Source organism: Gallinula chloropus (assembly GCF_964237585.1).
Source record: "Gallinula chloropus genome assembly, chromosome: 6".
NCBI classification, from domain to species: domain Eukaryota; kingdom Metazoa; phylum Chordata; class Aves; order Gruiformes; family Rallidae; genus Gallinula; species Gallinula chloropus.
In genome coordinates, this window is record NC_140091.1 from 22,395,466 (window position 1) to 22,421,993 (window position 26,528).

Consider the following 26,528-nt stretch of genomic DNA (forward strand, 5'->3'; position numbering starts at 1 on the left):
CGTTACGCCGCGCCGAGAAAGGCCGGGGGTCCCTCGCGTGCGACAGCCGCTAAAATCGAGGCCGGAGATCCGGGGGCCTCGTCCCGAAGCTCCCCGCCCGTCTCAGGCGTTCCGTGTGCCTGGGAGGCGGTGTAACGGCTTCTGCCACGCCGCGCGCCGCTTTTCCCGCGCTCCCCTCTGGGTTGGTGCACGTCATCCCCCTGTGCCGGGGCGCGAGCGGCGCCTGCCGGTGACGTCAGCATCGGCCACCACGGGGCTCGGCGGCGGCGCTGAGGTGGCAGCGGCCAGGCTTGGGGACCCGGCGGCGGGCGGGCCCGTCCCTTCAGGGTTGTGCGGGGAGCCGCCCCCCCCCGGGCGTGCGGGAGCGGCCGCCGGGCTGTGCGCCGGGGCAGGTGGGTGCAGAGGAGCTTCTCGGGTGGGCGGCAGCCCGGCTCCTCGCCCCGGCCCAGAGGTGCAGCTCCGCCGTCCCTGTGCGGCTCGGAACGCCCTACACGTCCTCGCCGCTGCTGGTGTCCGTCAGCTGCCGCATCGCCGCGGGCTTCTGTGTGAAAAGCGGCTTTCCCAATAAGCGTGCGGGGCCGGGAGCGGTGCCTGGGGCCGGGAGCGGTGCCTGGGGCCGGCCCGGTCTCCCGGGGCCGTCCGGCTGCTGAGGGGAGCTGTACTGCCCTCTGGGGAGCTGAACTTCTCACGCCTTAGGAATTGGAACGGGAGTTGCGTGTGTTGTGTTTACTGCGCCTGTGTGGAGTTTAACGAGCCCCTCAAAGAGGAATGTCAATGCAGAAATGTGTGTTTTACCCCTGGCTTTCTATGAAACTTGATGCAGAAAGAAATTGCTGCTTGGAGACGTGTTTTCCCTGGCGTTTGCTTGTGTGACTTGCCCGGTCCTTTCAGTGGCAGGTGTTTGAAGTAGTGTTCTTCTGGAAAATGATCGTGTACTTTCTTTCTCCCAGAGAAAAACGCTGATCGTAAATCTACTGAAATAACTTTTGCCAGCAGGTGAACTGTTAACATGCTCAGGATCTTTCTGTGAGACTCAGTCTCATGCATGGTGTAGCATATGTGCTTTCTTTGATTTACCTATTTAAAAGAAGCATAGATGGGATATGGTTTAACTCAGGGATGTGGTTTAGCTCAGGACAGGAGTAGTAGCACTTGATGATCTTAAAGGCCTTTTGCAACCTTGTGATTCAGGTGTTCTCTGTTTTGTAGGTTGATACTTCAAGACTCAGTGTTAAACCTGCAGCAATGGGCAGAACGTACTTTGTGGAGGAAGCTATTGGGCAGTATCTTTCAGACCTCAGCACAAAATTCAAGCCCTATGTCACTGGCCTGTTAATAGGGCAGGTAAGTGTGTAATATCTGTTTCATTTATTCATGTTAATAGCGGGGAAAACCCCCTTTTGCCTTAATCATCTGGGATAAGTATTAACATCACACTGAACTCGTATAATGCAGGATGGTGGTAATATTACCAGAAGGGACTGCTCTAAAGGATTTGCAGAGTCAGCCACTTACTCAAGTCACAGAATCACAAGGTTGAAAGAGACCTTTAAAGATCATCAAGTCCAACCATCCCCATCCTATGCTAAACCATAACCCTAAGAACCTCATCAACCCTTATTTTGAACACATCCAGGGAAGGTGACTCAACCACCTCCCTAGGCAGCCTGTTCCAGGCCCTGACAACTCATTTTTTTCTAAAAACATTTTTTTCAAAACATTTTTTTTTAATATCCAATCTAAACCTGCCCTGGCACAGCTTCATGCCATTCACCCTTGTCCTATGTCCTGTCACCTGGCTGAAGAGACCATTGTCCACCTCTGTACAACCTCCCTTCAAGCAGTAGTAGGTGGTGATAAGGTCTCCCCTCAGCCTCCTTTTCTCCAAGCTAAACAGCCCCAGCTCCCTCAACCGTTCTTCATAGGGTTTGCTCTCCAGCCCCTTCACCAGCCTGGCTGCCCTTCTTTGCACTTGCTCAAGGACCCCAATGTCCTTTTTATGGTGGGGAGCCCAGAACTGGACACAGCACTCGAGGTGTGGCCTCACCAATGCCGAGTACAGGGGCACAATCACCTCCCTAGACCTACTGGCCACACTGTTTTTGATACAAGCCAAGATGCCATTGGCCGCCTTGGCCGCCCGGGCACACTGCTGGCTCATATTCAGCCTGCTGTCAACCAACACCCCCAAAGTCTTTGAAAATTGTTTTGTGAGAGCTACAACACACACAAGAAAATTGTAATAATTTACCACTGAACAAGGCTTTAAGGCAAAGGCAAAAGAGAAAGAATTATCCTTGTATCAAGTTGCTATAGAGCTTAACAATTCTAAGTGTAAAGCACCTGTTACTGTTACCATATTATGCATCATTGAGTTGCTGTTGACCTGATGGTATATTTACTTGTATTGATGTTTTTGAAAGTGTTCCCAGCAAAGAGACTACGTCCTTCGGGCCGTTCGAACGCCTCCAAAAGAAGAGCAGAAGGGAGACAGCATCAGTCCTTCAAACCTGGCATCTGTGGATGAAGAATGGATAACTACACATGCCAGTCAGGTAGCACAGCACGGTTAGTTAATGAAGGGGGCTGGAGAAGCAGAAAGGAAATAAGATTGACAAAACCACTGTAATCACTGGGGGAATCTCAAAAGTAGCATCTTTAGGAAGGTTCTTTGACAACCACACTAGGCATAGGTATTTTAAAAACAGTAAGATATTTTTGTTTAAAGCTTATGATGAAATGGAGACTTGGTAGGATCAAGGTGTGAAAATCTGAGAGATCTGTTCCTACAGAGGAACCTATAAGTGGAAAAGTCTTATTTCTTCTCTTGGTGCATACCCATCTCGTTAGAAACGTTTGGTAGACCTAGCAGCTGTGTGACTGGGTGTCTGATCCTTATTAATAAATGTTAATTTTCTTTATAAGGTTTCTCGAATGCTTCCTGGAGGCTTATTGGTTCTTGGTGTCTTTATCATTGTGACTCCAGAGCTGGCAAAAGACAGTCAAAACGCTTTGCGCAAGGTCAGTAGGCTTCCTGGTGGCAAGACAGGAGTATCTGTAGGCATGTGGCTGATCTTCACTGTAGTGGAAGTTCTATAGCTCTGATTCCTTTGAAAGGAATAACTGGTATCGAGCTAATGGTGTTTGACTGATGCGTGGGGGGTTCTATTTAAAACCAACCTAGAACATGCTTTACTGTGTCCAGTTCTGGGCTCCCCACCTTAAGAAGGACATTGAGGTCCTCGAGCAAGTGTAGAGAAGGGCAGCCAGGCTGGTGAAGGGGCTGGAGTGCAAACCCTATGAGGAACGGTTGAGGGAGCTGGGGGTGTTTAGCCTGGAGAAGAGGAGGCTGAGGGGAGACCTTATCACCACCTACAGCTACCTGAAGGCAGGTTGTAGAGAGGTGCGCGATGGTCTCTTCAGCCAGGTGACAGGAGATAGGACAAGGGGAAATGGCAAGAAGCTGTGCCAGGGCAGGGGCAGATTGGATATTGGAAAAAAATGTTTTACTGCAAGAGTTGTCAGGGCCTGGAACAGGCTGCCCAGGGAGGGGCTGAGTCACCTTCCTTGGATGTGTTCAAAAAAAGGGTAGATGAGGTACTTGGGGATATGGTTTAGCACAGGATGGGAATGGTTGGACTTGATGATCTTTAAAGGTCTACTCCAACCTTGTGATTCAGTGATTCTGTGCTACTGCCTGATAGTCTTTTGGTGATGTGTAAGCTGTGTTTTTATGTATTTTATCCATAATTTCGATACCACTTGGACTTAAAACTTAGTAGAAGGCTATTTTCCAGAATTTATAATGCAGTATTTTCATGGAAAAACCCATAACCCTGTTTTCACCTTTAGTTAATCTTCTCAGTGGAAAAGTCCTTGACTAAAAGAAGGCTCTGGAAACCTGCCGAAGAGGAGGTCTCAGACAGAGCAGCTCTTCAAATTTGTTCTGCTACAAAAAAGTATCCTTTATGAGCAGGTTTGTTGATAGGGACTGCTGCCCCAAACCCTTTTCTGTAGTTAGTTCTGAGCAAGGGACAGCTTGGAAGGAGGAAGTTGTCTGGTTTTGGCTAGGCATGTGTCAGTAAGTGAAATCCTGAAGGTTTTTCATTAGCTGGGTGTAAGAATATTGACTCTCTTATCCTTGCAGTATTCCCATGATTTTTACTTTTAGGTTTGTCTCTGAGATGGCATCAAATTGTGCCTTTCCCCAGTCAGTTTTTATTTATATAAGTTGAAGAAAGTGTCTAAAATACTGGATAGCTGCTTGAGCATGGAAACGGGGAAGTAGCCTGTGGGATCTGTGCCAATGCTGCAGAAGAACTGTGGCTCTGTTGATAATGAGGTAATACAAGGAGAGAAAGCAAGGGTTTTCCTTAGAGACAAGGACAGATTGGGACATTGGTGGTTCTCCTGTGGATACCTATTGATCTTAATGTGTGTGTAAGAGATGGTGCAGCAGCATTGCTGTGGTAGTTGGAGTTTACGGTCATTTTTTACACTAATGAAAGAACTCTTCTCCAAAGGGTAAATTAGCTCAATGGAGAAGTAAAGGACAAAGTTAATTGTAATTTGTTGGGTTTGCTTCTTTTAATTTTTATTTTAATTTCACTGGATCATTTTCTTTAAGTAGCAAAGAGTAGTTTGCCGAACCTACGATGTACACGACCCAAAGGTGAGCTCGTTGTCTTGTGTGTCTCATACCTTGTAATGCATGACAAGTCATGTTCCAAAGAAAAAAAAAAAAAGGATTCTTTGAGTTATACAGTGCTTTGTATTGATGTTATATTGCTTTTTTTCTGGTCTCAGAGTTCAGCTAAACCAGCAGATTGGAAATACCAGAGTGCTCTGTCTGCTTCCTGGGTATCTTTGGGCTGCACAGTAAATGTCAATATCCACATTCCACTTCTGGCAACTTCACCAAACCACGACTTGGAGAAGAACACCAGGGTAACTAACTGACTACACCACACCAGTTGTGGGGCTGGTCTGCTTTTTCTGTTGAAAACCAAATGGGAGAGAAGGAACTGAATAGTGTGAGCAGAGGAGTAGGACTAACCAGCAGAGAATGTTTGGCAGTTATTCCTCTTCTATTCCTCTTCTAAATGCAATTGGAAGTTACTATGAAGCATTCGTAGGGTAAGAAATGTGGAAAGTTTCTCTGCTGCTGTCTTCAGCTGTTGCAGTTACCTTTAACTCAGCAATTGTCGTGAGTGTTCCAACTTAAGTCTCTTCTGCTTCACCTAGTGAAAAGTTTCATCAAATTATAACAGGGGTATGGGCTGCTTTTAATATGCATAGACTCTCAAGAAAAAAACAAGTCCCTGGGGTGGTATTTAAATGTTTTGAAATGCTTGCTGCTTGTACAATAAATCCCAAACATGTTGGTTTTAAGATTTAGCTTTGGAAAAACGTATTGACAGATTCTTCAGAGAATTTAGGACTCTGGGGTGTAACTGTTCAAACATGTATTTATCTGCTGTTCAGCATGATACTGTCAAACTCTTGTAGTGAAATTCTTTCCTCTTTCTTATGATGTTTTTCTGTCTCTGCTTTTTTTAAAGAATGGGTTAAATCGATGGTCAAAACAAATAGAAGACAGTGTTTTTCTGATCAATGGACAAGTCAAAGATGATGACACAGAACTACTGGAAGGGCAGGTGAGTACCAAACCACAAGGAATTGAACTCTTAAGAGATGTGTAGTTAGAACCTCCAGTTCATGTGATAAAGCATTGGCTGGGGTGTCTTCTGTACAGTATTTGTTGGTCTAATTGGCCTATTTTGGGTAGCCACTACTCAGGACTGCGTGTGGTCCCATCTTCATTCCTGCAGATTACCTCCTCTTCCTCTGGCAATGCAGGCATGATAATTATATGTGAAGTCTGACTGAAAATTTTTCTAGATGCTGTCTCCTCATTAAAGAGCATGAGTAAGGTGTGAGTGTAGTGGATGATATCTCTAAGTATGTCTGTGTTTCACAAGGAGTGGAAGCACGTCCTTTGGCTGATGCATTCATTTCTGCTTTTAGTTTTGTAATTATATTCTTGTGGCTGTTTATTCTGTGCCATTTTTCTCTCTTAAAATGTATGAACAAGGATAAATGTTATGTTGTAGAGAGGAGATTTTGGTTCAGGGAGAGGGTTTTTTCCTGTTTAATGACACACAAATTTTTATTTTTTTCCTTTCAGAAAAAGTTAAGAGGAAATGCTCAATCCAGCACTCAGTTGTCTGATATCAGAGTTCTGACACAGCTGGTACGTATTTAGTGGCTTCTGAAGTAGAAACACTCTGCTATCTTATAAAATGGAATACAAAACCCCCAAATGTTCTGAACTCTTTTCTAGAAATCCAGCTTACTTTGTCCTAAGACTTTTTATTGGCCTGTGGATATTGACAGTTTCACTGTGGTCAGATCTGCCTCATCTGTGTCTCTGGAAATTCTTGTGCTCTAAAAACTGAGTTATTTAAGAATTGCACAGTACAGCTCCAGGGAAAATTTGAACAACTGGTGTCCTGGTTCTGTCCAGGCCAGAGTCAACCTCCCCAAGCAGGCATCCCAGGTGAGCTGAGTTAGCCTGGGCTGTTTGCCACACCACCTGACATCACTTCCCCATAAAATGGCTCCCCACTGGGGAATCAAACCTTGATCTCCTGTGTGACAGGCAGGGATACTCAGCACTATATTAACAAGAAGTAGTCCTCCAAACAAATTTGAAAGTGTAGCTGTACATACCTGTGTCTGTTGATTTCAAGGTGACTTTGTGTTGTTTAGAAGTTCTGAGTCACCCCCATTTGGGGGCTTGCCGTGGCTAGCTATGGACCTTTGTCTGAATGAGCCATGGGGGATCTGATCAGTGTTTATCAATATCTGAAGGGTGGGACACAGGGGGACATGGCCAGCCTCTTCTCAGTGTCTGTGGGGACAGGACAAGGGGCAATGGCCTCAAGTTGGAGCACAGGGAGTTCCGCACAAATCTGCAGAAGAACTTCTTCCTGGTGAGAGAGCCCTGGGACAGGCTGCCCAGGGGGTGTGGAGTCTCTTTCTCTGGAGATATTCCAGCCCCATCTGGACGCCTCCCTGTGCGACCTGTCCTAGGGACCCTGCTTTGGCAGGGGGGATGGACCTGGTGGTCTCTGGAGCTCCTTTCCAACCCCTGTGATTCTGTGTGTGAATGGTTTTGTCAGAAGCTTGGTCACTAGTTCTGGATTAAGGCCCAGGTCCTGTGAGCTGCATCATATTCCAGACCTGTTGGGTCTGTGTGAGGAGTTTCCTCTCTCCCAGAGGCAACACTGAGTTGAACCCTGACTCAGGTGCCCCAGTCTGGGTACTGAAGTCCAGATGTGTCCAGACATTGTTTTCTGGGCTTCTTGACAGCACAGGCCATCCCCTTGCGTCATGTAGTTCCTAGATTCTATAAAATAATGTTTAGCAAAACTTGTAGAAATGTACAAAATACTGTCTTAAAGACTTCCTGAGTATCTCAGCTGCATCTGTTGTTACGGTATTGCAGTGGTTTATTGCCTCAGAGAAAAGAGCATTTTGTTTTGGCAGAGGTAGTTTCCCCAGTTGATGTGGAAGTTTACGCATCCCTGTGTTTCCAGGTGGTGCTGGGGAGTGCTTCACCCAGCACACTCATTGTTTTGGTAATTGGGGTGGACATTTCTAGGCGACAGTTTGGTCCAGTCCTAAATGTGACCACATTCGTAACCTGGCACTGAGTGATGGGATGAGTCTTGATGTACCATAGGTACAGGCTGCCCAGGGAGGGGGTTGAGTCACCTTCCCTGGATGTGTTCAAAAAAAAGGGTAGGTGAGGTACTTAGGGATATGGTTCAGCATAGGATGGGAATGGTTGGACTTGATGATCTTCAAAGGTCTCTTCCAACCTTGTGATTCTGTGATAGGTTGTGCTTATTGTATAGTTAACATACGAACTTCACCATTAAATAAGTCTTAAGAAGATCTCTGGGTTGCAGTACTAGCACTGTCTGCAAGCCACATGCCTGAAGTTTTAGAAGTCTTATAGACACCTGTATTTAAATTGCAGGGAAAGGAATGTCTGGAAAAGTAAATACATTTTCCAGAATGGAGGAGAGAGATTTTTCAATAGTAACTAACTAACCTTAAAATAATCAGAATTATAAATGACAGGGGTGGGAAGGTTGTAAGTAAACACCTTAAGGTGTGCTGTTAATCTCCTCCTTTGTTTTTGTTACTCGTGCCCCCAGTGCCTAGGTAACAAGATAAAACTGAACCCTGTTTGTTTTTCAGTCCCAGGGTTCGAGTTCTAGATCGACAGCCACGGTCCAGGTGTGCAGCGGCTCCATAAATCTCAGGGGGGCTGTGAAATGCAGAGCCTACGTGCACAACAACAAGCCGAGAGTGCGAGAGGCTGTTCAGGTAGCGCAAAGGTGGTTCCTTCATCAGAAACTTTTTTACCTGAAATACATGAAATTTCTCTTACTGCTTTTTCTTTGCCAGTATGACACGGTCTAAACTGGGGTCACAGCATTCACACTCTTGAACACAGGGATTGTTTTGGAAACCACCTGTGCTGTGCATACGTGGTGGGTTCAGTTCCTCTCTTCAGCAGGTGTGACTCCTGCACCAACTGTCAAAGGGATTTGAAAAAACTTCATAAAATTAAGAATTTTGTTGGAGTTCTAATTTCATTTTTAATGGATAGAAGGGAAAATACAGTATTTTTTAATTTATTAAACAAATGCGTTTGTTCAGTGATTCCTCCCCCACTTGAATGAGCCGGTGCCTTGTGATTATTTCTGTTTTTAATGGTAATACCTGGAAGTTGTCAATTCTTACTCTAACCATATTAAAATTTTCCTCAGCTTTTCTATGTTTTCCTTTTGATTTCAATTCAATGTTAGTGTCTCTTTATTAGAATTCCTTTAATTCTCATTAAAGCTTTTGTTTTCTAGAGAAATCTTATCTTTCAACATAGCTTAAACTTATGGGGGACTACTTTGTTGTTTGTTTACGAGTCAGAAGCTTTGCAAATGGCTTTTAGATTACTGATGGTTTTGCTTTGTCCTTGCAGGCTTTGAAAAGAGACATAATAAACACGTTGGGGGATCGGTGTGAAATACTATTTGAAGATCTGATTATAAATGAAGGACCTCACAAAAAAAGTAGGAATTAAAAAAAAAAAATAGCAAATCCAAACAGCTCAATTTGCATGGAGTTGTGGTGGCTGTGGAAAACTTATGCTGGTGTATTGTACTAAAGATCCACTTTGGTTAAAACAAAATCAGAAGCCAGTGACATGGTTTCTTATTGCCAGCCTTGACTTTTTGTTAGATCCAGGGAATTTCTGTCAAGTTCAGGTATGTTCTTTGCCACTGCAGCTTTCATACCAAGTTTGTAGTCAATTCTCCTGACCACAAAATGAAATTTTTTACAGCTTTTTTCCTCACTCTTGAGGAAATTTTTGTAATTTAAAGAAACTGTAGTTCTACCTGTAACTTGCACACTTTAAATTTCTGTGGGTTTTGGGTTTTTTAAATCATTATATGCTATTCCTATTAATATTGAAGTATACTAAAATTTGGTAGGATCAAAAGAACCAGCTGGACATGGCCTTCCATATCACCTGTATTATGAGTGCTGGTAGACTCAATAGGTTATTGGGAAGAAATCCTTCCTGGGGATGGCAGGGAGTCCTTGGCACTTGTGGTCCCTTTCCACCCATAGAATCACAGAATCATAGGGGTTGGAAGGGATCTCGAGATCATCGGGTTCAACCCCCCTGCCAAAGCAGGACACCCAAACCACTCCATGATTCACATTTTTAATGTGAATTAAATTAAATACAGCATTGTGCATGGTGATTATGTGAAGCAGTATCCTGATTAATTATTTTTTTAACTGTAAAAATAGATGGTTGATGTTGTCTCTGCCCCTTTAATTTGTTTCTCTTCATCCAATACTATTTTACAGGCTTTGTGCCCTTCAAAGAAGTAAAACTTAGTTCAGCACCGTGAATAATTGCTGGATTGGCTTAGCTTGAATTTAACAGAGCACCCTGCAGAGCCCAGAACACAATGCAAATTGATCTAATGAAAATAAAACTTCCTACCTTAAGTATATTAAACACTTAAGGGGGTATATGCTGAGACCAGGCCTGTTAGCTCGCGCTGGGCAGTGCTTTAAACTTCTCTGAGTCAGGGTAATGGTATCAAGTTATCTTCTTCTCATTATGTTGTTTTTGTTTATTTTTAAAGCTAATTTTAATGGAAATAATAATTTGTAGATCTTATATAAAGGCAAGTCTTTTAAAAGATACTGCTCTGGTGGTGATTTTACAAAAAAATTGCAATGGAAAAAGGTCGCTTGTGTAAAGCAAAGCACTTCATGTTGAGAAGTACTGTTTGGTTTGGGATAATGTGGTTCATTTTGGTGTTAAACCATGCAGGTTGGATAATGCTGGCTGAGATGTTTCCAGTTACCTGCAGTTCTGGATTTGCTCTTCAGGGGGCACCCGTACTTTGTGCCTTTAATTACAGCGCCAAGCAACCCAGCGGGTGCAGCCCTCTGTGGTGGTGAAACCCCGTCCTGCTCCCTGTGCGCTCTTACCTTTCCCAGAGTGCTTTGCTGGTCATTCCAAACGAGGAAGAACGGTCTGTTTAACACTTTATGGTCTCCTTTGGAGCTGTCTCGGGTATTTCTGGAGAGACTAATGTAAGAACATCAGTCAGTACACTAGCAGCCAAAACTTTGATGCAACAGTAACAACTAAACAAGCCATGACTGAAAACCTTGTTTTTACCTTGAGAAGTTCTTTTGCAATAGCTTTATCTTCTGGTCAGGGGTTAATGAGGAACCTTATGGATGGTATTTCCCCCCCTTCTTTTCTTTCAGATTTTGAGAGGGAATATCATGTCTTACCCCAAAGACTGTTTGTCCCCATTGCTGGATCCAGTGTGATGCTCAGTGATTATAAGTTTGGTGATGAGGCTGCTGGGGAAATTCAGGAACGTTTTGGTGAGATGCTGGATCAGTCAGTGCAAGCTGAAGATATCCATATAGCAGAGGAATTTAACACAGGTAAATACCCTCTCTGGGACTCACAATGGGCTACATCACAGATTACAGAAACATTGACTAATGCCATAGGCCAGTTTTATCCAGATACTATTAAAGCTGGCTTACTCCATACCAAGCTCTAAGGGTTTATATCAATTTCATTACAGTTTAAATAGATGGTAAGGATTCTTGCAGTTTCTGTGCTTGGCTTGTAACAGACCTCTCTTTCTCCTCTCAAATATTTTGCTCCTTTGCTGTGTTACTTGTGCAACCATGGTTGTAGCTCATGAGCTGCAGTGGATATGTTAATATATGGTTAAACAAGGTTGGCATATGGTACTCTGTACGTGAACTGGGGATGATCCTATATTGGCAAAGAAACTGGAAGGAAGAACCCGTGAAGCTTTATATTCTGGTTACTTTTTCAGCTGATTAACTTTTTTAAAGCTGAGTAGTTCTCATACTGCTTAGAATAAATCAGAAGTTGAGTCCTTTGGTAAAGTCTACTGCTTTGTCACTAAATGAAAACAGACTTTAAAAATTGTATTAGCAAAAATATTTGGTCTTTTTGGGAATTCTCATGCTAAAACCTGAGTTTACAAAGTACTTGTCTGTTTTAACGTCTGTATCAAATACAGTGCCCCAAACTGAGGTTTTGTGATTCACTTAGAAAATGAGAGAGTTTTCGGTTTTCTACTCGATGCCTTAGAAGTTGATGATCTGATTATGAGACACTGATATACCTCTTAATACAGATATTTTGCTATAAACTAGTTACTGACTTCCTTTTTTTGCATATTTCTGGTTTATATTGTTTCCTGTTAGGGTTTCTTATTTCCTATATGCTGCTGATACCAATGTATGGTGAATATGAGCTGCAAGTTACAGTTTTAGAATTGAAATTACAAAAAAACCCACTAACTCTCAGATGAAATCTTTGAACACTTGTTGATGTTGGTATTTAGGGACCAAAAAATGAGAAATGCAACCATGAGCTTGTTCTGCTGGGTGAACTATGATTACTAGTATTCTACTTGACCTGGTTATTTACAGGGAGGGCTTTTTTGAGTTTCTTAATTTCAGAGCTAACCGTAAATTATTATGTCTTTCTAAATTAATCAGTTTTCCCTGTGCTTTAACTAAACCTGTTAGCTGTGGCTCTGACTCATTATCTTGAGAACCAAAGGATGTATGCTGCTCAAGGACCTCAAGAAAAACAGGAAAGCCAATAAAAATCTCTCTTGCATTAGAAGAGTAATTTAATAATCTTAAAACTAATCATTACTGAGCTTTAAGGAATTAGTATAACTTAGGGAAGCAAATTAATACTGTTGAAGCCATGCAGATATGTGTGGGAGGGAGAGATGATTCAGTTTACCTTTATTGCTTATGTAAGGATGTGTGATCTGGAGGTAGGAAGAAGGCACGAACAGACTGACAGCAATGCATCACAATGGCTTGATGCCAATAATACCTCTCAAATGATGGCCAGGGAGCTCACAAAGGGAACGTGTGTGTTCTTGCAGCTTACTGGTGGTTGAGTTAGGTGTGTAAGGCTTGTGTTTCCTCTCTTATATTTTTGTCTTTTCCTCTCTTAAAATTGAAGTGAGTGCTTAGCAGAGGAAAGGAAAGAAAACCATCGTAGAGGACTTCAGAAAGATCTTGAGAGGCTGGTTTTGTCCCAGTGAACACCACAGAGCTTGTCTGTAGAATGGGTTCTGGTAGTAGTGATAATACCTGTAATGCTATGAGCACAGAACTGATCGATTCTGGTTATTGCTTTTACAACATTATTGACTTGTGGTTTATTAAAAATCACAGGTTAATTATACACCTTTATTAATGCCAGGAAGGCTGTTGGAGAAATTTGACCTGGTAGGTGTGTAAGAGAAGTGTCCTGCATTGTAAGAGAAAGCATTCATTTTGTCCCTGGATTCTTGTTGGTACTTTGGAGTGAAGTGTCTTAAGTATGGCTGTAAGTGTGTTTTTGTGACATAATGCAAGTTATGTAGGGAAATTCAATGCCTAGTTCCATTTGGGTAGCATGTGTTGTCTCTCAGAGCTTAGTATTCTCTTTATTATTAATAATCAGTGTTCAGTAATGGTATGAAAATTGGTTTGTGGTGGATTTTGGTATCAGCCTTTCTGTTTGTACCCAAACTTCTGTGGTCTTAGAGCAGCAACCCTGAGTTAACTGGAAACGCTGTCCATAGTGGAGTTCTGGTGAGAGTTTGCTGATAAAAGAATTGTTTAAAAATCAATTACACGAGCAGGCTTTTCCAATAATTTTGGGGGTTTTGTTGCTCTTCAAAATGTGCACTTGAGAAGAGGATCTAATCACTATAGCAGAAAAAAAAAAACACAAGTTATTTTTAAGCAGCTTTTAGTCAAAACATGGTATTTTGGGAAGGTCAGGTTTATGAGCTTGCTTAGCACTGCCTCTGCTGCTCATTTGTATGGTTTTATTCTCCTGATTCCTTGTACATCTCTCCAGTGAGGTCACTACTGGGTGATACTTTAAAATTGTTACATGGAAAATAGAAAGTAAAACCAGACCTATTTATAATTGAAAGATATAAATAGCTCTAACACTGTAGTCTCAAGGTATTTAGCTCTTTAATACAAGCAATTGAAAGCTCTGCATTTATGATTGGCTTTACAAAATCCCTGCTCCTCCTTGGAGCGGGGGGGGGGGGGGGGGGGGGGGGTAGGGGGTTAAATACCCTGAGTGGATAAACATAAATAAGACCTCAGTGGTGATAATCCCTTACCAGTTTTAGTATGAAATTGAAGAGTTAATGAAGAATTAAGGATTCATATAATTGGTCTGCTTTTGAAAACTGTGATTTGTACTACAGCTGTGTTAAATGCAAGTCTCCCATAACTTCATGGCATCCAGGCCTTTGGTAACTAAGTTTCTTTTTTTCCTCCTCCTTTTGCTCATTTCTCCTGAGCAAGCAAAAACTGCTGCCCTGATGTATGGCTTCAGAAGTTGCCTTCAGAGAAGTGCAACACTTCTTACCAAGGTGCCAAGAGACATAAAGTTAGAGGGCACGAACTACTCCTACTCCTACTGGTTTGTCAAAACTAAGGCATATCCTTCTGTAGCTGATGATATGATAGAGAAAGTACTTTTCCATGAATCATTTTCACATGAATCACACAAGGGGTGTGCCTTATTACTCAACTATATGATTTATAACTTAGGTGATTGACAGTTGCACTCTGGAAAGGGGAGATCTGTTTTTATTTATATCAGTATTGCACGGACTGTTAAAACTTGGTATCTGATAGTGCTGTGGGGTTTTCTTCATCTTCTGAATAAGAACAAGCTGTTAGTCGTCTTTTCTTACCTCAGCATGCTGGTTCTGTTCTTGTGAAGACCTCTAGATCTCATTGCAATAGCACAAACACTTTTTCTTACTGCATTTGTCCAGAAGATAGGTGAAATAGCAGCTGCTGAATTGTAATTAAAACATTTGACAAGTCATACCTTTGCTTTGCTGTTCCCAGGATAGTTTTGCTCCACTGTGGAGTATCCATGTCACTGAGCTGTGTAGTCCAAAGCACGTTTGTTCTGTGTGGCACAAATGAACAAGTGCAGTGAGAGGACTTGAGAGCAATCCCCTTCTTCCTCTCCTCCCCCTCTCTAGCAAGCTGGGTATAGTCAAGTGATTAGGGAAATCTTTGGGAAGGAAATAGATGGGGGTTTGAATCCCATAAGTCTGGAAATAGATGAGCGCTCTCACATCCTGGCTGAGTACTTGTTCCAATTACTCTGCTCTGAAAATGCATCTTCAAGAAGGGGTTGCATTTATAGCCATTTGGGGGGCGGGTACAGGGGGACGTGATGCTGGGCTCACGCTTCCGTGGGCTCCATCAGAAGAGGGGTGGCCTGCAGGGACAGGGAGGGGATTGTCCCTCTCTGCTCTGCCCTCCTGAGGCCCCAGCTGGAGTCCTGTGTCCAGAGCTAGGGCCCCAAGACAAGAAAGATGTGGGACTGTTGGGGAGGGTCCAGAGGAGGCCACAAAGATGATCAGAGGACTGGAGCACCTCCCCTACGGAGAGAGGCTGAGGGAGCTGGGCTTGTCCAGCCTAGGGAAGAGAAGGCTGCAGGGGGACCTCATTGCAGCCTTCCCATCCCTGAAGGGAGCAGAGAAACAGGAGGGGAATCAGCTTGTTCAAAGGGCAGAGACTGGCAGGACAAGGGGGATGGAGTGAAGCTGAAGGAGGGAAGGGTTAGATGAGATACTAGGGGGAAGTTCTTTCCAGAGAGAGTGGTGAGGGGCTGGAACGGGCTGCCCAGAGACGGGGTGGGTGCCCCGTCCCTGGGTGTGTTCAAGGCCAGGTTGGATGGGGCCCTGGGCAGTCTTGTGCAGATCTAGGTCTGGATTTTGGTGTCCTTGCCTGTGTCAGGGGGTTGAAACTCTGTGATCCTTGGGGTCCCTCCTAACCCAGACTGTTCTATGTTACTAGTGGCAGTGGGTTTGCAGTCACATGGGCTCTGCACAGGTGGCTTTGAAGGGAAAGTTTTGATCTTGGAAGGTGGTTAAGGGTTAACTTTTGGTTCAGTTTCTCCTCGGGTTATGTAGAAGGGATGGGATGTGTTAGTCTGGAAGCAGGGTGTGGAAAATGAGTTTTGGAAGACGAACTCCTTCCCAATTATTTTTCTTTCTCTTTATTTGTACTCCACCAGCCACACAGAACAGTTTAGTACCATGCTGTTGCTACTGTGACATTTCTACTGCAATAAACTGTTGTTTTCTACCATTAATGTACTTCACAATTTTGGTAGGAGGTTCTTGGGGTTTTGCATGAATTCAACTCTAAAAGATAGCTGTGAGCTTTTCACCTGGTATTTACTTGTTCACTTGATTTCTGCAGTTGATATTTGTCCAATTACGGACAAGACGGATGACCCACAACAGAAACAACTGACAAAAGCATCATTGCTGTTGAAACTTCAACAAAATATGGGTATGTTACTTCCCTGACTTCTTGCCATGGCGATCCAGAGACTATATCAGGCCCTTTCACTGCTGTTAGCTTCCACAGCATTATCAGTACACTGGGGAGATTAATGTAGTACTTCTCTAAAGTGAGTCCCTGGTTCAGTGTTGAAGGTGCAGGGTGTTCCTGGGGAAGGAAGAACCACAGCCCACTGTTGGAAGAAACCCAGTGTTTTCATTTCTTGAGCCTTTTGTGTTGCCTTGTGGGCTGATGTAGTTTATTTCTTTTTTGGGGAACCACCACTCCTATCATCCTGTGCTTGAAAAAGAAAAGAGCAGCCACACACTGTTGAATGACTTTGTCAAGTAGGCATGCATAAAGTGGCTACTGACTCACTATAATCTTCTGAAGCTGCCAAATACACATGGGCTTGTGTGCTGATTGTCAACCAGAGTAACACAGGGAGCACCAGCCACAGAACTCTTCTTTAAAAGACATCTTCTCCAGGATACTCCTTGCCCAGCTCTCATGTACCTGCCTGTGCTTAGTGCAGCTCTTTGCTGTGAGGTTTGACTGTCTTTTCGTATCAAAACACAGTTACTTCTTAGTCAGAAAAACAGTAACTTTTGTTTTCTATTAATTCTTAAAGTAGAATGTGGTAACTTGGAAATTAAAAAGCAACAGCAGTAAATATCTGTTTGCTTTGGAAGTAAGAATGTTTTCCCTTGAATCACCACTCAGGTGTCTGGGTTTGCCTGTCACTTTCTCCCTGTATCAGTAAAGCAGCGTGTTAATCAATGGGAAAATGGCTGTTGAGCTACAAAGAGAATTCCAGAGTAGGTGGAGTGCCACACAGAAAGTCTCAGTAGCTTCTGTTCCTTACAGCTTTGTTGTTTTCCCTAGTGTGGTTCCTAGAGTTAATCAGTAGTGCAGAGGCAGTGTGTTATTTCATGGGCCAGGATGTGGCATGGGTACTCCTGCAGTATGTGGCCAGCTGGGTTTCTGGCAGGATCCTGTGTTGTGGTTTTGCCCCAGCTGAGAATTGGGCACCGTGCACCTGCTCATCTTAAGTGGGGGGTGTGTGGGAATTGAGGGTGGGGGAAAGGGAGGGAAAAGAAAACCAGAAAAACCAAAGACTCACAGGTTGGGGTAGGGACATTTCACTGGGATAGCAGAAAGGGAGAGATGGTAATAATAACAAGACTTTATAGCAAAATATGTGAAACTGGTGATACACAATGCAGTGTCTCACCAAGCTGTACAGCTCAGAGCTGTCCCAAAACTGGACCGTCCCCAAAACCACACATCCTGGAGCTGCCTGCTCCTCCCCTCACCAGCCCTCCTTTATGCTGAGCATGACTTAATTGGCATGTGGAGCTTTAATAATTTAATTATCTGACATCGAGAGCTTTAGAGTGAGGCTTAGCAAGGGTAGATGGCTTTTGGGGTGGCACATACGGTTTCTCCTCCTGCTTGTCATTCGCCTGGACCCTGCCCTCCACACCCTAGCTGCTGCTGACTCCTGCTGCCCTCACCACTCACTGAATGCATTTCCTTTGTTACTCTAGGTGTGGTAATAGCAGCTGCTGTTGCAGTCTTTGCATCGATCTTCTCTTTCAATTACTTCAGTGATTAAACTCCAGCAACCAGAACTTCGTGGAAGTATTGGCCAGTTACAAGATGGAAACATCTGGGTTTAATACATTAATAAATATGAATTGTTGCCTAAATATCTCTAGGTAATGTGCAAGATAAATTGTAACCATAGGTTCAGTTACTTTGTTCCAGCATGCACTCGCTGTATCGAATAGCATCATGCAGTTACAATATCAAGTAGGAGATGAATCAGGTTTAGGAGAAACTAATCCTGTCTCTCTGTATAAGTGAAGGACCATGTGATTTTTCTAGAAAGATCCCTTAAACAAGTTTAGAACCCTCATTTTCTTCCTACTTGATGTTTTAAGGCAAAATGTTACTTACTGCTGGTGTTTTTCAGGCTATCGGTAAGACTAGCATAATTACCTGGTATGAGGATGCCTTTTTTAAGGGTTCCTTTGCTAGGAGAAATCTCATCTTATTTAAAAGTAAGCAGGGAAAAATTAGATTGAATGAAGCCAACATTCCACCTTATGCATTAGATTAATTAATATTGGTTAACTGGTATAAACAAATAGTATCTAGTAGTTTCAAGACTAGACCAGTCCAGCCTGCAATACTGTAGTGACCTGGAGAACTCAGAAGTCAGTGACATGCATAGAACTTCTGAGATGTGTGTGTGCTGCCTTTTACTCAACTCCTGTTGCAGATGTCCAGCTCTGATACAGTCATCATTCTCTTGGAGTATTAACTATTTCAGCAACAACTTTGTCTAGGCAGCCCTTTGGACTGTTGTGCAGATACACACAAGTTGTCAAAATTGCTAATCAGGATTCTTAGGCTATAGAGAACTTTCCATTAGGAGATATGCTCCTGGCTGTGCTGGGTGATAACATTATTGATTACTTGCTATGGGGAGAGCAGGAGGAGGGAAGCATTCTAATGAGGTTAATAAAGATAATTCATACATAGATGTTTGCTTGGATCTACAGTGGAAGAGAATTCTAAATTTTAGGGCACTTTAATAGGACTGCAAAATTTTATTTTTTTGTATAAAGGCACTGGAATGCTAAGAAAAAATATAAATGCTTCTGTTCTAATGCATAAACAAGGATGTACTGGGATACTCCTAATAAAAGGCAAGTGTGAGAAAGACACCTTAAGTAGTGTTGCCTCATCTGTGATTGTCTTTGCATGTGTGGTTAAAGATCTGCTTTTAGCATTGTGAGTATATTACGGGATGCAGCAGCGTTGGTCTTCTGTGCTCACTAGTGCTGAAGTAGGGCCCCTCTGAGGAAAATCCCTGTGGTAATGGAGGCACTGTTTTCAGGTAAGTCCTTCAGCTGCTCCATGATCTCTAAAGGTGTGTTGTTCCCTGGGAAGGACTGGAATCGGCAGGCAAAGTGGCATCATGCAGAAGCAGTTGATTCCAAGGCAGGTTGAGCGCCGTCTGGATAATGAGATGGAGTTTGTAATGGGCTTCAAAATATGGTTGGCTGAAAAATTGCTCTGCTAAAACCTGTATGAGAAGGGGAGCAGGGGAGTAATGAGAAGAAAGATGTTTGTGTGATGCATCTTTTTGTCTGTCTTTTTGGGGGCAAGGGTGTGCTTTTGGAGGTAAAATGTACAACAGTTATTCTGTAGTTGCCTGTTACTCAGCCAGAGAGGTGAGGTACAGCATTAGAGGTAGTAACTATCTTACACCAGAGAAGAAAATTGTCACCAAACACTCTTCCAGTAGTTGTTCTTGTTTAGCCCCTGCAGTGTAAAAAGCAGGGCTTGTTTGGAAGGCTTGTCTGTGGGGATTATTTGGTGCCCAGGAAGTTGTGCACCAATATGCAGAACTTCTTCCCACTGAGGGTGAGGGAGCCCTGGGACAGGCTGCCTAGGGGGGGTGTGGAGTCTCCTTCTCTAGAGATATTCCAGACATGTCTGGATGCCTCCCTGTGTGACCTGTCCTAGGGACCCTGCTTTGGCAGGGGGATTGGACTCTGAGCTGTGGAGCTCCCTTCCAACCCTTATGATTCTGTGACTCTGTGTTACTGTGATGATTCTATGGATCCCCTAGCAAAGACCTCTTCCTTCCTCACTCTATATTCAGTGTTTAGTAAATGGTTCTTTTCTTTATGGCATTACTACAGAATGTCTAATTAATCCTTCATCTTATAACTAACAAGGTATCGATGATCTGTGGAAGTCTAACTTTTCTGTTTGAGGTTGGAAGGAAGTAGGTTGCTTTGGATAAGATTTCTGCTTTAAAACAGGAGACTGCATTTAACCAGTGCAGTAAGAAAATAATTTAACCCTGTCAAAGAAAAAAAAATGAGTAATTTGACTTGTATCTGCAGATTGAGCCTTCTAGTCATCCTGCCATGAGGAAATGGTAGATGGAGAAGAAAGCAGGTTCTCACTTGTCCAAGAATTACAGAACTAACCAAGAGGGGATTTCATTACCCCCTTCTTTCCCATCCTTTCTGTGCTGCTAGCCATTGATAACATAAGTTATGAGTTAATGAAATAACAGCAACAACAAAAATGTATGTCTAAGAAAAAAAGGAAACCAGTCCTTTTTAAAGTCTACTTATCACAGAATCACAGATTGGTCTGGGTTGGAAGGGACCCCAAGGATCATAGAGCTCCACCCCCCTGACAAGGGCAGGGCCAACAACCTCCAGGCCTGGATCTACACAAGGTTGCCCAGGGCCCCATCCAACCTGGCCTTGAACACCCCTAGGGATGGGGCACCCACCCCCTCTCTGGGCAGCCTGTTCCAGCCCCTCACCACTCACTCTGGAAAGAACTTCCCCCTAAGATCTCCTCTAACCCTTCCCTCCTTCAGCTTCACTCCATCCCCCTTGTCCTGCCAGTGTCTTCTGCCCTTTGAATAAGCTGATTCCCTCCTGTTTCTCTGCTCCCTTCAGGGATGGGAAGGCTGCAATGAGGTCCTCCCGCAGCCTTCTCTTCTGCAGGCTGGACAAGGCAAGTCTAGTTCTTGACTTCTGCTTAAGCCTTGTTCAGCCTGAGCCTTTTCCTGCTACTTCTGTTGTCCATTGTGACTGAAATTGGACTTTGCTAATGTGTTTCCCTGACTGCAAATAGATTTTATTTTAATATGCAAGAGACTAGAGATAGACTTGTGATGTCCACATCTGAAAATTGGACTCTTCTGGGTGTAGGTCTAATATTGATTTTATGGAATGATTTTAGAGTAACTTGAGTTCCTGTGCTACATGGTTTTAAACAGCCTCAGTGGTCTTGTACCATGAGGTTTGTAATTCCTCACTCCCATGGGGCTGCATTCAGCATGCTGTGAACAACTGTACACCTACTAGAGCTTAGCTTGATCAGCAGTGTAAGCCACAAGTAATTGGTATCCCCCTGTCCTCTGTTTTGATCTGCATCAGAGTGTTTGAGGACCCTTGGGGACTTTGAGTCAAAGGGAAGAGTGACCTCAGCCCTCGGCAGGAGGACTGCTCCCGCTGCTTATCGAAGCTTCTACTCATTCACAAATCCTTCTGCAGTAAATCAATGCTTGAGTCAAGCCTTTGCCTGTTGTTTTTAAGGTTTGGGATTTTTTTTCCCTTGCAGAAATATGGATGACTGCTGTGATCAAAGCTTTATTTGCAAATTCATTAGTCATGAGCTTCTGTTGGGGCTTGACATCAAGCTTGTCTTCTTTTTCTTTGTTTTTAATTACAGGTTGAAGGAAATCCTGCTTAAGCACGCTTAATCTGTCTCCCAAATTGGAGTGTCAGCTTATTTCTTCAAACTAGATGGAAATGTAGTTTCTCTGCTGGTTACTGTTTGTTAGGGGTGGGTTTTGTTGCTTTCAGCGGTTTGACAAAGAAATGAAGCTTATGTGCTCAGACTGCTGATCTGCAGGCTAATTAATGACTCTTCAACCAAGTACGATAGAGAGGGAAAGTTCTCCAGAACGTTAGGTTCCCACCAGGTATGTGGAGATTTTCTGGTGGTCAGAGGACAGAGATTTGTCACACCTCTTCTTTTAAACGTGCCATCAAAAAATACAAGGCAAATATTGTCCTGCTACTCCAGCAGCTGTTTATTTTTGTGATAATTCACTATTTTCTATGTAACCCGCTATAACATCATGAGATTTTCATGATGTCAGGTCTGTCTGCAAGTGGTAGCTTTCTGGAGAGTCAACCTAGTGATGCAAATGAAATGAGGGTGATTTTAGCTGATGGATAAACGTGCTTGAGTAAGGGGAAACAGGAACTGCTCCAACTGCTTTATTTCATCTGCGGTTCCATGAGGAAAACTGGTGGTTGTGAATTCAGAAAGTTACAACAGAGAAATCATGATGCTTTGGGAAGATGCTACCTGAGTTCTTGGTAGAATAAAATCATAAAAGGTCTTCCAGTTTCAGGAAGATTGTACATTGCTAAGGGATGATAAAGGGGCTTCGTTTGACTCGGTGTGCACACAGAGAGGTTTCTAGTGCTCTGCTAAAATAAGAATCCATGGCAAAACAATGTTAAAAGTAGAAATTCAGTAACATTTTGATAGTCCCTAAAATTGGACAAACAAACAAACAAAAAAAGACTGATTTTTTTTCGGGGGGGGGAAGCTTTATTTAAAACAAGGAATAAGTTGTGTTTAAACCATTTTGCTTGAAAGGGTATCTTATGACTCCTTCAGTAATGTTGTAGGGTTTTCTTTCTCAAATCTTGTTGAGTAGGATTGTTTTGTTGGGCAGGGTAACTACTTTCTGCCACTCCTGTCAACTTCCTATGGTAATGAAAAATGATCTTTGATAATGCCAAATCTTATCAGCGAAACTGTGTGGAGGTAAGAGACAGATCCTTCCATCCTCAGAATAATATTGCAGATATTTCTATACTCAAGAGTAAAATTCAGCCTTCAGTGTGCAAAAGAAATTACTGAAATGTTTCTTGTATTGGGACTGGAGGAGGTGGATTTTTTTAGACCTACAGAGAGAGGGGAACGTTTATGGTGAGTTTACCCTGTGTCTTCCTCTCAAAGGCATTGATAAATTTTAGTTCTCAGCAGCATCTTCAGCAAAACCTTCATCTTTTGAGTTTAGTCAATGTCTAATGAGTGCTTACTAATATTCCATGAGTTTTTACAGTCCTACACTACTGATACATTTCACACTTCCAGTGACAGGTGTTGAGATCTCTTAAGCTTTATTCACAGTTATTACATAAGCACAGTAGACTTTTTTGGTAACTGGCAGGCATTTTAAACATTACTGTTCAAAAGATGGAGCAGCAATGAACCAAACATAGCTGATAATGTGTGTTAGCTGTTTGGATGACAGACTTACAGAAATGCTGAGCTAACTTCTGTGTTTTCAGGAATAGTGACAGTTAAATGGAGAAGCATAAGGTAGTGTCCTAGATACCAAAGCAATTTAGGAATGCAAGGACTTTGGTCTATTCCTTTGTCCTGAAAACTGGGTGAGACCTTGTTCCTACTGCAGTTGCTAGAAGTGGATGTGAGGAGCCAGGACTCGCTGTAATTCCAGCACATAGAGATAGCTTTTTGTGTATGTTGAGGGGTTGATCAGTCCTGTTCCTGCTGAAACGAAGTTCTTGTGCCTTGTGGAGACACACATGGGCCCTCACTTTTTATCATCCTTATTTTTTTTCTTAATTTCTTAGAGATCACCAGTGTTGTCTCCTATTCTTCCTACTTGTGGCTGGCATAGAAATAATTATGTACAGGACTGGCTGTTGTATGTGCTTTAAGTGAAACTCACATACTAACAGTTAAGCAATGTTTATATATGTGTATCTTACAAATAAGTTAGCAGAGACAGCCTTCTCTAAATGAGGTGGGTGTTACAGAGACTGATTTACAACCTACTGAGGAGGAAAGGGAGACAGTGAGGACTATGGCTCTCTAATTATTCGACATCTTGCTCATCCGTGTTGCCATTTCCCAGTGCTGGAAGCTCCCTTTCAGGTAGCAGCCCATACTCATTTAGGAAAGACTCCACATCCACAGCAAAAAACTCCTCATTGAATTGTTCAGAAACACTGATGAAATTGCTCAGGAGCTCCCCACCCTTATACACGAGCAGAGTGGGGAGCACGTCGTTGGAGAAGCGGTCGCCAGCCCCCGTGTTGGAGGCCTTGATCTTGCAGAACTTGACGGTGGCGTACTCGGCGGCCAGGCAGGTCAGGCTGTTGTTGAGGGCGTCGCAGCCCTTGATGCCGTCTTCGTAGATGTGGACGATGACGGTGGTAGTCTTACGTTCCTTCTCGATGGCCTCCAGGAACTGCTCCCCGTTCTGCAGCTCACACAGGTAGCCGTACTTCGGCCCGAAGCTCAGCCGCTGGTGCATGTCCTGCATGCAGCGCTTGCGGTACTTCTGTAGGCAGCTCTCGTCTTCTTGCTCGTCATGGATTAATTCATACTCCTGCATGCTCATCTGTGAACGGGGAGAGAATGTTAATGTTAGCAAGTGGTCATCCGTCAGCACTGAAACAGGACGGCTTAAGTTATTGTCTAAAGAGCACTGCATCAAAAGCTTAACCAGAAGAGCTATGACTACCTACAGTGACCTTGGAAGGTGTTTTCAAGAGACAGGTGAAGATCCTGTCTCACCGCTTGCATGTCAATTTGATGGCATTTAACAGAGCTGCCATAATTGGCAAATCTCCTGGATCTTCTGGAGTTGGTGGTCTGTAGTAGGGTCAAAGTTTAATTGCTGTGGGGTTTTGGGTCTCCCCCTTCAGAACTGGTAAAAGCCAATTCCGGCTCGGAGCTCTCTCCTGACTAGTACATTTTCAAATGTGCTACCATTTTTTCATTGCCTTAGCCAAGGATGGAGCACTGAGGCAGGGAAAGGAGGGAAAAAGGTCGAACTGGTATGTTATGTGCTGCTGTGAAATGTGCTGCTTATTTCAACAAAGTAAGACTGGTTGAGAGGGGACTGGGTAGATGGTCAGACATGCATTTGTTCTGTCCAAGTTATGTGAGCTCTGCTAAGCTGCAAAGGAATTGTGTCTGGTAAATTCAGGGCTATGTAGCTTATAACTGCTGTGTTTTATAGAGAATCAAAGTGAATTTATTTTGCTTTTCTTTTCTTACCTTACGGCAGAATCTCTCCCTGGTGTCTTTATCATCTTTGCTGAAAGATCTGTGTGGTGAAGACATCTGTCGAAGGATTTCTTTCTTGCTCAAGGATAAGGAGTCTCTGTCTTCACTTTCTAATTTAAACTTTCTCCAGTCATTGATGACGCCTTTGGGCCCTAAGAGAGATGAAGTGAGAAACTGGCTCAACAAGAAGCCGGCTTAAGAAGTTTCTGCCCAGTGTTAGTTTGTCCTTCTGTGCTGCAGCTTATCCATCCACCCCTCTTCCTTCTGGAACACACTCTGGGGGTGCTGAAAACCAGAGCTTTGGGCCCAACATGCTACATTAGCCTCCAAAAGACATAAGGGAAAAGGTTTCTTTTCTAACCTGGATCGCGATGCTTGTCTGGTTTCTATCAGGCTCCTGTTACAGGATTTGGGTGAGCTACATGAGTAGTTAACAAGGATGAGGGTGTTGAACGTTTGCCACAGCTAGTGTTTTGTAGAAGTTTTTTGCATTTCTCTATAGGCTGTGTGTTTGAATACAGTAAAACTAAGAATACAGGACACTTGAGGGGTGCTTTAGTTTGGTCCTTTTTAAACCCATAGGTGTTCCACTGAAAGAGCAACCTGTAAGGCAGATGCTCTGGCAGTTCTGACTGTAATTTTGATCTTGGTCTTTGGAGCTGATTAATTAAAGTGGTTAAATTTTGATTTTGAAATTCCAGTGGTGTTTTTTAAAATGAGTCATTTTAAGCCACAGCTTAGATTGTAAAGCAAAACCAAAGAATATTTTAGTGTCTTTTGGAATTGAAATCCAGTTTTGAAAAGGCTAGGCAAGCAGCTCTCCCTCTCATCAGAGAAACGTGATGTTCTCCCAGGAAGAATTATTACAAGAACTACATTTATTATAGCCCAAATAAACCCCTGGAGCATAGGGAGGGAATGACTGACATACAGTTACCCATTGGTGGGGCAGGATGAAGCTCTCCCTGTCTGTAGAGCTTAATACAGTGTCACCACTCATAAAAATGGTGGTGATTGAGTGTTGGGTTAAAAAGAGTGGTGATTCTGAGCAAGGATGCTTTTAAATGCTATGGCATTTTTGCCAAAAAAGATTTATAGGTTCACTTTTAGCACTGAATGTTCCTTCTATAAAGAAGGAGAAAAAAATTCAGTCTTTATTGTGAAACCCGATAACCTAATTCGAGCGTGTGAGTCTGGGTGGTTTTGTTGCTGTTTTGTTTTCTTCCCTCTTCCCCAGAAGAAGAAAGACCATTATTCATGAATGAAGCAATAAACCGACAAACCAACATTGGGCCATTGTGGGTGGTGGCTTCTGTGTCTCCTGTTTGCTTCAGGTATGAGGAGGATTGGCACAAAGACCAGTTTGGTGGTACCTCCCTTTCTGTTAGGGGTGTTGCTTACTCCAAAATACATCCTCGTTGGCTTTGGAGCCTATATTTCTGTGCAAGGAATTTGGCAAACCAATTGGATCTACTCAAATTCTGGGCTTCCCCAGTGAACAGGGATGGTTTGGCTTATTTTTAGAGGAAAAAAAGCAGCTAGTTTCCTTGCCTGTGTGTGTTGCCTGTCCTTCAAAGTCTTCTTCAAAGCTGGTGTTGGCATTTTCTTCCATTCTGGTGTCCAGAGTAGGAGATACTGCAAGTTCAGAAAGGAGAACAGTTAATAACAGGAGAGAAGGGGGCTGAATTTACAGCAGGTACAGCACAGCGTGTAGTTCTCAGCAGCTGTTGGGTATCAGTGAAGATCAAAATACTCATGATGATTGTCGAGCTTCTCACTGTCTCATAAAAAGCAATTAGGATCTATGTCAGTCTCTTTAAAAAGATCTGGGCAGACATTTGTGCCTGGGC

The 26,528-nt window shown here is 43.3% G+C and overlaps 2 protein-coding genes across 2 annotated transcripts; one reads left to right on the forward strand and one right to left on the reverse strand.

Moving 5' to 3' along the window:
• The first annotated feature begins 264 nt into the window (after window positions 1-264).
• ODR4 (odr-4 GPCR localization factor homolog) lies at window positions 265-18,741 on the forward strand. The gene is made up of 14 exons (XM_084266037.1): window positions 265-392; window positions 1,210-1,344; window positions 2,424-2,555; window positions 2,926-3,021; window positions 3,853-3,959; window positions 4,636-4,672; window positions 4,807-4,947; window positions 5,562-5,657; window positions 6,188-6,253; window positions 8,272-8,400; window positions 9,056-9,146; window positions 10,876-11,061; window positions 15,925-16,017; window positions 17,559-18,741. The coding sequence occupies exons 2-14, from the start codon at window positions 1,246-1,248 to the stop codon at window positions 17,624-17,626; spliced, it is 1,341 nt and encodes a 446-aa protein (XP_084122163.1). The 5' UTR covers window positions 265-392; window positions 1,210-1,245; the 3' UTR covers window positions 17,627-18,741.
• A 4,738-nt stretch (window positions 18,742-23,479) lies between these two features.
• PDC (phosducin) lies at window positions 23,480-26,290 on the reverse strand (the record flags this gene model as incomplete). Its single annotated transcript, XM_084265969.1, has 3 exons — window positions 23,480-24,007; window positions 24,670-24,830; window positions 26,230-26,290. 3 exons carry the CDS (start codon window positions 26,288-26,290, stop codon window positions 23,480-23,482), a joined length of 750 nt encoding a protein of 249 aa, XP_084122095.1.
• Between the last annotated feature and the right edge of the window lie 238 nt (window positions 26,291-26,528).

Coding starts and splice junctions, on each gene's coding strand:
- ODR4 (XM_084266037.1), top strand. CDS start 1,246: ATGGGCAGAACGTACTTTGTGGAGGAAGCTATTGGGCAGTATCTTTCA. Junction 3,022..3,852: donor GTCAAAACGCTTTGCGCAAG/GTCAGTAGGCTT, acceptor TTTCACCTTTAG/TTAATCTTCTCAGTGGAAAA. Junction 16,018..17,558: donor GAAACTTCAACAAAATATGG/GTATGTTACTTC, acceptor TTGTTACTCTAG/GTGTGGTAATAGCAGCTGCT.